The sequence below is a fragment of the Zingiber officinale genome, chromosome 5B (assembly GCF_018446385.1).
Source record: "Zingiber officinale cultivar Zhangliang chromosome 5B, Zo_v1.1, whole genome shotgun sequence".
NCBI classification, from domain to species: domain Eukaryota; kingdom Viridiplantae; phylum Streptophyta; class Magnoliopsida; order Zingiberales; family Zingiberaceae; genus Zingiber; species Zingiber officinale.
Genome location: NC_055995.1, coordinates 117,346,422 through 117,357,223, shown reverse-complemented (window position 1 = coordinate 117,357,223; position 10,802 = coordinate 117,346,422). Strand labels below are relative to the sequence as shown.

General features: G+C 48.4%; 1 protein-coding gene across 1 annotated transcript; it reads right to left on the bottom strand.

The window, feature by feature from the left end:
• Positions 1-9,419: 9,419 nt before the first annotated feature.
• LOC121987771 lies at positions 9,420-10,350 on the bottom strand. The gene is made up of 2 exons (XM_042541501.1): positions 9,826-10,350; positions 9,420-9,739 (listed from the first exon to the last, which is right to left on the bottom strand). Exons 1-2 carry the CDS (start codon positions 10,309-10,311, stop codon positions 9,731-9,733), a joined length of 495 nt encoding a protein of 164 aa, XP_042397435.1. The 5' UTR covers positions 10,312-10,350; the 3' UTR covers positions 9,420-9,730.
• Positions 10,351-10,802: the final 452 nt, after the last annotated feature.

The window sequence follows — 10,802 nt, the reverse complement described above, 5'->3', positions numbered from 1 at the left end:
CTCTTGAGAATAATCTTTAGCAATAAGACATGTTTTGTATCATTCAATAGATCTATCAGATTTAATTTTGATCTTATATACCCAATAAGAACCAATAGTATATTTTTCTAGTAACAACGGAACCAAATCACATGTATGAGTCTGATATAAGGCAGTTAGTTCTTCAGTCATAGCACTCTGCCAAAGTGGGTTACAAATAACTTCTCTATAGGATACAGGCTTAGAAAGATAATGAATAGATGCAACAAATGAAGCAAAAGAATAAGAATAACAAGAGTAGGCAAAATCTGGTAGTTTAGTAGACTTAGGAACACGAGTGGATTGACGACGGTGGGGAGAAGGATTATCCGCAACCTCAGAAGATGATTAAGTAGTGGCAGAAGGAAGAGTATGTGAAACTCATATCTCAGGAATCAAAGTACCAGATTTAGTTGAGCTACCAGTAGGAGCTATAGGTGAAACTTCCTCAGTGTCAGTATTAAAAGGATCAATGCAAAGCAGATCTAACTTTGTTATATTATGCGAACTAGCTGGAATAGAAAAGAATAGAAAATGCCTAAGAAACACAACATAATAAGAGATATACAATTTTTGACTAATGGGATCACATCAACGATATTCTTTTTGAGTAACATCATAACCCAAAAAGACATAAATAACAAACCGAGAGGCTAATTTATTACGCTCGACATATGGAAGAAGGATGAAGTAAGTACAACCAAAAACACGTAAAGAGGAATAGAGAGGAGCATACTCATACAGTTTTACAAAAGGTGACAAGCCTTAATTGTGCGAGGTTGGAATTCTATTAATAACGTGAGCAGCGATAAGAATCGCTTCCTCCCTAAAAAGTACTAGGAACATTAGCAGACAATAAAATGAACGGACTGTTTCAACAAGACGTCTATGTTTTCGTTCAGCCACATTATTTTGTTCAGGAGTATCTGTACAAAAGGTTTGATGAATAGTATTATTAGAGGCAAGTAAATGTAAAACATGATTCGAAGTGTATTCATCCCCCCTCCCCCCAAATCACAACGAAAACACTTTATGACACTAGCATGTTGAGTTTTCACAAGAGCTCTGAAGTTGTTAAAAATGATAAGATAATCAGACCTGTGTTTTATAAGATAGGCCCCAGAGTAACAAGTACAATCATCAATAAACGAAACATAATACCTTGACCCCCTCCCCCCTTTCGTAGGAATAGGAGAGGGTCGTCACACATTAGAGTAGACAAGATCAAATGGAGCAGAAGAAAACGAAAGACTTTTAGAAAATGGTAAGGCAGAAAATTTGACCTATTTACAATTTCTACAATCAGAAATATTAGAACTTTTTAAAGGTCCTAATGCTCCTGTAGAAATTAAAAACTGCAAATGAGACATTGAAACATGACCTAAACGAGAGTGACACAAATAAAAATCAAAAGATGAACGACTCAGATGAAAAGATGATATATCCACACTCGAAGCTACAACTTCACTTTGAGTTGATCTAAAACATAGAGTCTTCTTTGCCTACAGTCTGTCCCAATCAACCTCTGAGATTGCAGATCCTGAACATAACAATTGGATGAAGAAAAAGAGACTAGGTATCCAGACTTACATAATTGACTAACAGAAACAAGATTTAAAGTAAAACTTGGAATATAATAAACATCAGTAAGAGATAAACAAGATGTAATAATTGAACTGATACTTACTAATGACATAGGAGTATCATCAGCAGTCACAATAGATATAAATGAACGGAGAGAAAAAAAAATAAAAGATGATAAATTAGATGACATATGATGGGAGACACCAGAGTCTAAAATCCACAAGAATGAAGATATACCTAAAATACCAGATGATGACAAACCTATATGAGAGAAAACTGACATGGTAGAGGGTTGTGAAGTAAGGAACTGTTGAAATTGTTCCAACATATATGGATCAAATTTTCATGAAGCATAAAGAATCTTAGACGGAAAAGGATGTCAAACGTAGAAATTGACAGCACAGGACGTCAGTGTCAAAATCAGTAGAAAAAGACGTCAATACTGAAATCGGCAACACAGGGCGTTGACATCGAAATCGACAAAAAAGAACATCGGTGCTAAAATCGACAGCATAGGACGTCGGTGCCAAAATCGACAGAAAAGAGTCTCAGCGTCGAAATCAGTAGAAAAGAGTGTCAGCACCGAAATCGGCAAAATAGAGCATCAGTGTCGAAATCGACAGAAAAAAATGTTGGCATTAAAATCGGTAGCACAAAGTGTCGACACTGAAATCAACAAAAGAATATATCAGCACCGAAATCAATAGCAACAATAGGAAACAGCAGTAGCAATAACAAGTAATAACAAGAGACGACAGAAAAAATTAAGTCAGAAAAAGGAAACCTCACTATAATATCATATAAAATTTTTTTAAAAAAATTAATCATATTATTAAAAATTAATATAAGATATTGTTCCGGATATGAATGTGGCATGGGAGGAATTAATGGGAGGTCAAAGGGCATTTAGGTAATTGGGGATGTTGAAGGCTTTAGGGATTGTAGTGCTTATAAGCACTGTTCACAGAGAAGTGAGGGGAGGAGGCGGGTTCGTGATCTTTTCCGCCGCTAGCCATCAAGGAGAGTCTCTCTCCTTCTTAAGCTCTCCGTCGGCGTCAACAAAGCCGCCGACGCTCCCTTCTTCTTCTCCTCTACCCTCCATTACTCCGGCCACCTCATCCCGTCGCCGCCGCAGAGAGGAAGGAGGAACGTTCCTCTATCACCGCCACCCGCAGTCAGCACTGCCTCCGGCCTCCTCGCCGGCTGACGCCGCCAAGGGACCGGACCTTCGCCTCTCCTTCTCCTCCTCTCGCCATAGCTACCGCGAGTAGGGAGGGGGAAGTTCTCCTCTTCCTCGTGCAGCCACATGGGGCGACTTGTGGCTCACCGGGTTTAGCAGCCACCACCGCTGCCTACAGCAGCGGTCGGCGCCGCGCTCGGCGCCATCTCCAGCGGCCGAAGCATCCAACAGCAGCCACCTCAGCCATCCAGAAGCCGTCACAGCCACCGACAGCCACCTCTTCCCGCGTCTGGCGCTGTACAGCGGCCACTGCCGCTTCTCCAACTGCTGCCACCTCTCCTGGCAGCCTTACAGCTGACTCCGACGGCCTTATAGTCGTCTTGTCCATCATTTGAGGCATAGATTGGATCCACTGTGGCATCTCCGGCAGCCGTCCGTGATGTATTCGGCCATCGAGCCGTGGTGCTTGGTTCTTTGTAACACTATGGGTGTTGTGAGTTGTTGCTATTGACCGGCCTTTGAGTCGTGATTGTATGTTATATCCCGGCCTGCGAGCCGATGTCATATGCCGACCGTGTCGCCGTTGTATTCCGGTTGTATCTCACCTCTCGGAGCCCTGCAGTGTTAGGCTCCATGTCGCCACCTCCGAACCTCCTTTTTAGTCGGCTCAGATGCCTTCACTATTCCAAGTGACCGCGACTCGATCAGCTCCTCCACCCATCCGAGGGCGCCCCCCTGGGCCAGGGTACGTTCTCGTACCTTCTTTGCATTTATTTCAATATTCTATTATTATCCGGATATTTATGCATTTGTGGGATTCGCCTCGAGCACCGAGGTACCAGAGACCGGTGCGACCTGGTCGCTGGTTGCAAGGAGGATTGACCAGAGGACGTCAACCGGGTCATGAGGATGCGGTCAACCTTCCAGACACGTCACACCGGCAGGTTCGTTTTCTCAGCTTCCAGACAGGATCAAATTGGCGCCGTCTGTGGGAATGCGCCTGATTTGGAACGTGAAGATAGACGACGCCGGATAGTTCTGCCATCCTCATGACCACGAATACGAGCTGGACGCTCGAGTTAGGAGTTTCCCGGGCCGTTCGGCCAGGAAGGATTACCCGAAGACCCCGAGCCGTTTGGCCGGGCTGCGTATGGGATACGAGCGATGCTTGAAATAGAAGATCCCGAGTCGTTCGGTCGGGAAGGATATCCCGAAGACCCGGGCCGCTCGGTAGGGGTGCGTATAGAATATAGCGTTGAAATCGAAGACCAACCACTAGGCAGTGCGTGGGTGATCTGGGCTAGGCGCTTGAAATCGAGACCTCAACCATTCGGTTGGTCGAGATTATAATAAATATCCCGAGCCGTTCGGTAGGAAGGGTATCCAAGACCCAGTTGTTCGGGGTTGCATACTATTATGGCGGGATGGGAAACCAAAACCTGCTATTCGGGATGATAGAGGTTATTGCCTTGTATTACGAAGAGTGTCTTATGTTCTCCTAACTCCACGGGTGTTCGGTAGGAGCTAATGCAGATCTCCCGGGTCGCTAGGAGCGAGGCTGAGCCGCTCGGCCAGTACATTTTGAGTACTTCCTCGGGGAGGCGAAGGTCGGTGGGTATATGGTTTTCGAGCCAAGCGCTGTGACAGCTCGGCGGTACATTTTAGCCGAGACTACCTCGGGAGGATTATATCTGAGCCAAGCGCTCGAAGCCGTTCGGCCGGGTATATGGTTTCCGAGCCCAGCGCTCGATGAGGCCGCTCGGCCAGGTACATTTTAGCCGAGACTACCTCGGGAGGATTATATCTGAGCCAAGCTCAAGTGAAGGCCGCAGCTCGGCTAGGTACATTTTGAGTACTTCCTCGGGAGGCGAGGCTGAGCCGCTCGGCAGTACATTATAGTGAGTACTACCTCGGGGCGAGGCTGGTGCTCGGCCAGTACATTTTTGAGTACTTCCTCGGGGAGGGGCAGGTGGGTATATGGTTTTCAGCTCGACAAAGAGCTGAGCCGCTGGTACATTTAGTGAGTACTTCCTCGGGGGAGGCGGGCCCGGTCAGTAGGGTATATGGTTTTCGAGCCAAGCTCGGCCTGCCGGTACATTTTAGCCGAGACTACCTCGGGAGGATTATATCGAGCCAAGAGCTCGAGCGGAGCGGTCGGGTATATGGTTTTCGAGCCAGCTCGGCTCGGCCGACTGGCCGCTCGGCCGGTACATTTAGCGAGACTACCTCGGGAGGATTATACTCTGAGCCAAAAGCGAAGCTGAGCCCCAGCTCGGCGGTACATTTAGCTGAGTACTTCCTCGAGGCGAAGGCCCCGGCCAGTGGTATATGGTTTTCAGGCCAAGTGCTCGGCAGTGAGCCGCTCGGCAGTACATTTAGACTACCTCGGGAGGATTATACTCTGAGCCAAGCGCTCGGCAATGACATTGTGGGTGTGTAGTCTCACTTGAACCACCGTCGTTAAAAATCGAGAGTCGGGGGACTATAAACCTCCGGCGCCAAGAGTCGGGGCCTGATCGGGCGGCGATTATAAACCTCCGGTGAAGACCTGCACGGACCAGCATCATATATTCTATCTCCCGTTGGGTCGAGTTATCACCAAAGGCCCCGAGCCGATCGGTGGGAGGTTTATATCCGAGCCACAGCTCGAGGACGCCCCGAGCCGTTCGGCCGGAGGACCGTCTCGGACGATATCATACATCTATCTCCCGTTTGGGGTCGAGTAGCCGTTGCGACATCTATCTCCCGGTAAAGCGATCTCGCGCCGGCATCTATCGACCGATCGGCGTCACCACGGTCGCACGCTGCATCGTCCGCCCGGCATCTATCTGACCGATCGATCGCACGAGCAGTCGTCGCGGCCCGGCATCTATTTGACCGATCGGCGTCATGTGCTGCATCGTCGCCCGGCATCTATCGACCGATCGGCGTCCACCACGGTCGCTGTCCGCCGGCATCTATGCGATCGGCGTCACCGCGGTCGCCGCATCGTATCGTCCGCCGGCATCTATCGACCGATCGGCGTCATCGCGGTTGCACGCGGCATCGTCTGCCCGGCATCTATCGACCGATCGACGTCACCACGCATGGCATCATCCGTCCGGCATCTATACATCCGATCGGCGGCATTACGATCGTTCGCACGACAGCATTCGTCCGGCATCTATCCATCCGATCGGCATCATTCCGATCGCTCGTTCAACATTGCCAACTCCTCGCTACTCGATTGCCGGACCAGCATTTTATGTTCGCTCGTTGACCATTCTCGATGCTGCTCATTCAGCACGTCGGCCAACATTTCATGATCGATTGATCGTCATTTTCTCTGTCGCCCGTTCGGCGTTGTCCGCTCGCCGTCTACTCACTCGATCGACATCTTTCCGATCATCCGTTCGGCCACACCGCTTGATCGTCTATCCACCCGATCGTCCCACGTGCCGCTCGGTCGGCTGTCAGTTTACATGTCGAGCACTCAGCGTGTTGTCGTTCGCTCAGCATCTTCCGCTCAGCGTCTATCCACCCGATCGGCATCACTTCGATCGTCCGGTCGGTATCTTCGTGGCTGCGTACTAGGCATTGGTCCGGTTACAGATTTGATCCGCTCGGCACGAGTACTATCTCATGCGACACCATTATTATAGCGACCGATCGCTGGAGACAGTATACTTTGGGTTCAGCGATTTGATTTTGATATCGTGAGCGGTTCAGCCCTTTGCGATAGACTTGTCCAGTCAGTCAGACTCACGCCTCCTTCGACTAGACTTGAAGGGGAGGCTTGTGTTCCGGATATGAATGTGGCATGGGAGGAATTAATGGGAGGTCAAAGGGTATTTGGGTAATTGGGGATGTTGAAGGCTTTAGGGATTGTAGTGCTTATAAGCACTGTTCACAGAGAAGTGAGGGGAGGAGGCGGGTTCGTGATCTTTTCCACCGCCAGCCATCAAGGAGAGTCTCTCTCCTTCTTAAGCTCTCCGCCGGCGTCAACAAAGCCGCCGGCGCTCCCTTCTTCTTCTCCTCTACCCTCCATTACTCCGGCCACCTCATCCCGCCGCCGCCGCAGAGAGGAAGGAGGAACGTTCCTCTATCACCGCCACCCGCAGTCAGCACTGCCTCCGGTTGACGCCGCCAAGGGACCGGACCTCCGCCTCTCCTTCTCCTCCTCTCGCCATAGCTACCGCGAGTAGGGAGGGGGAAGTTCTCCTCTTCCTCGTGCAGCCACATGGGGCGACTTGTGGCACTTGTGGCTCACCGGGTTTAGCAGCCACCACCGCTGCCTACAGCAGCGGTCGGCGCCGCCTCCAGCGTTCGGCGCCATCTCCAGCGGCCGGAGCATCCGCTAGCAGCCACCTCAGCCTCCCACGGCCATCGTCGCCGCATCCAGAAGCCGTCACAGCCACCGACAGCCACCTCTTCCCGCGTCTGGCGCTGTACAGCGGCCACTACCGCTTCTCCAGCTGCTGCCACCTCTCCTGGCAGCCTTACAGCTGACTCCGACGGCCTTATAGTCGTCTTGTCCATCATTTGAGGCATAGATTGGATCCACTGTGGCATCTCCGGCAGCCGTCCGTGATGTATTCGGCCATCGAGCCGTGGTGCTTGGTTCTTTGTAACACTATGGGTGTTGTGAGTTGTTGCTATTGACCGGCCTTTGAGTCGTGACTGTATGTTATATCCCGGCCTGCGAGCCGATGTCATATGCCGACCGTGTCGCCGTTGTATTCCGGTTGTATCTCACCTCTCGGAGCCCTGCAGTGTTAGGCTCCATGTCGCCACCTCCGAACCTCCTTTTTAGTCGGCTCAGATGCCTTCACTATTCCAAGTGACCGCGACTCGATCAGCTCCTCCACCCATCCGAGGGCGCCCCCCTGGGCCAGGGTACGTTCTCGTACCTTCTTTGCATTTATTTCAATATTCTATTATTATCCGGATATTTATGCATTTATGGGATTCGCCTCGAGCACCGAGGTACCAGAGACAATACAGGTACAGTTGACCGGAGGAGGACTTCTGACGATCTGGTCAACGTAGCGGACAGCTCATCGACCGGGTCATGAAGATGCGGTCAACCTTCCAGACATATCACACCGGTAGATTCATTTTTTCAGCTTCCAGACAGGATCACAGGATCAGATATAAAATATAAAATCTTATATACATAATTATTTTATTGGATAAGGAGTGATTTTCACAGAGGTCATTTAAAATGACCTTTACATCTCGGTTTCGTAATTTATTTTCTTTTATCTCGTTCTGGAGCCTACGATAAAAGAGATTAAAAATTACCTTTTTACATGGATGATGGTCTATAGAAACTAATTTCCGACATGTGGAAAAGATTGCTCTGGGAACTTAAATGGCGAGAGTTGTGCGAGTGCAGATCCTTGGCACCTGGCGCCAGGGATCGTCCATCTATTAACTCAAAAGACACCTACTCAAGCCTTTGCCTCGCCTCAAAAGCTCGAGTCACTCGTAATTCAGACAATGGATATTCTCGCTCAAAAAGAATATCATATTCTACTATAATAAAAAAAATAATATAGTAGAAAAAGTAATTTTTTATGAAAATAATAATTGAGGATGTATTTATTTATTTAACTTATACGCGAGCCACTGAAAAACTAGTGGTGCCAATCCAACATCCAATTCCAAGAACCTAGCCAACAAGCATGCATGAAGCTTAAAAACCACACGATCCAGACAGATCACGGCCACGAACCAAATGGCGATGCGAGATGAATCCACATACCAATCACAAAGTACCAGAATGGAACCCTTCACGAGTTTGCAGGCAACGGTTGCAAGAATCCCTTCACTTTAGCCTGTGTAGCTAACTAGCTTTTGCGATGGTGTCCGGACGTCCTGTCGCAACCTCATGAGGACGACGGAGCTGCATGTGTCATGAGTACTCGTGCAGAATGGAACCATGCATGCTTCGCTAGCTGCAGCACCGGTGCAGGCCAACGTCCCCAGTCTAGCTCAAGCTCAGACGATCGATGCCTCAAAGGCAAGAACGCGACGCAGGCAGTGGCATGTATGGTATGGCAGTAGATCAGGGAGCTAGATAAACAGCGTTCTAGTCTCTGCCAGACCATCTCATGCACTCATATATCTTCACACTCATCTCTTAATTATTTGGTTTAATTTCTGTGTATGGAAATTACTTTAATTTACTATACAGTGACAAGTACTTTAATTTACTATACAGTCATACAGAGACAAGTCAGATTGTCCGTGACCTCCTCTGCTTCCATGATCCTATTCTATGTCTGAATGTCGAGAGCAAGAACAGGGGAAAATCCCCAGAGGCAACAGCTATGAATTTAATTATATTGCATAGGTGGATTTTAGCGGCTACTGATGATGTGGAAGTATCAGAATCCATGTAAAAAAACATATATAAAAATCAACTGGTGGTTAGCTCATGGTGGTAGCTAGAGACATGAACTGGCATGATTAGCAGCTACATATATATATGATATTTACTTGAATTATTAAATACTGTTTCGGGTCTCCCACCGAAGATGGGCCAAACAATGTTGGTGCCAGATCAATGCCATTCAAGAGTCGCATTCCTAACGATCCCGACTCAGTGTATCATCACGAATTGAATAGGAAATTTATATATAATTTCCTCGCACAATTACACAGATCAACGAGAAAGTTTAATGCCATCCAAGCTAATTCTTACAGACAAACAAACCACTGACGTCTAGGAATTGAAAAAGATGAAAAAGTTCCAGTTACTTAAAATTAAGTGAAGCGGCGCCGCCCCCCATCTCGATGAACAAACAAAACACCAACATAAAGATGGAGGGAAAAAGAAATTAAAAGAGAGAAAATGTTGATATGTGGCTAGCTAGCTAGCTAGATTAGTGTCATTGATCAACTGTTTTGCCGATGTCGCAGCGTCCGGATGGAGCTAGCTTTTGTGTGTTTGCATGCGTATCCTCATAGTTCCTGCAAGCCGCGCGAAAGAAACCATGAGACCATGAGTTTTATAGAAATTAAGTTGATTTCGGAACGACGAAAATGTCGAAGCGGACCTGCATTGCCTTGCCGAGACGCGCATCTGCATCCCCTGCACCGCCTTCGCTTTTATCCATCTTCTTCAATGCGGAGCCACGCGGCTTCTTCAGTCCGAGAAGCTCCTTCCACTTGATGGACGTGGCGCCCTTGGGCGGCCGCTCCCTGCCGTACGCGGAGGCGGCGACTCCTCCGGCGGAGTCTTTTTCGCGGAGCTCGTCGCGGAGAGTGGTGAGGCCGCCGCCAGCGCGGCCGCTGGAGCCTGAGCCGTATGGGTCCTTGAGCGGCAGCAGCCTGCCTTTGGAGAAAAGCTGGTCGGCGGTGATCATCGGGTGGCTGCCGACCAAGAACTCGAAGTTGGGGTCCGGCGGCGGGCCGGCCGGGGCCCTCGCCGCCGGCACCTCCATCAGGAAGTCGCCGGAGAAGGAGATGCGCGGGTTGGTCATGGGCGAACTGGGAGGTGCGCTGCCTCCGCCGCAGAGACTCTGGTGATCCGGGTCAAACATGTGTCGTCGATATTATTGCATGCCATCAAAAGATCGCCCTCATCTTTGTCATTGATCTTGTCGTGAGATATTTAAAGACATACTGCAGCATCCACCCCAAAAAATATATGAATACGTACAAACAAGAGAGATGTACTTGGAGGGATCTGCCTGCGACTATTTAGGACGCAGTAGATGTCTCTGTGTGCACTCGTTTCAAATTAAATTACGAGTCAGAATTTATTAATGCATGCATGGGCTGCAGTGTAGAAATGTCTAGAGTAGCATCTAGATGGGTATATATATAATAGATTTCCTGCACTATTTACCAAATATATAGGTAGATATTTACAGATATTCATTAGTTACTACTAGCTGATACATCTACTTTTAAAAAGGACATTTATCTGATCAATGATCAAAGTTCATACTCATGCAGCAAGAAGATCTTGAACATGTATCTTCTCACTCTACATTAACATGGGAGCAGAACTTATGTTTTGTACGTTTAA

What these genes read in the sequence shown, in the direction of transcription:
- LOC121987771 (XM_042541501.1), bottom strand. Translation starts at nt 10,311, where the DNA reads ATGTTTGACCCGGATCACCAGAGTCTCTGCGGCGGAGGCAGCGCACCT.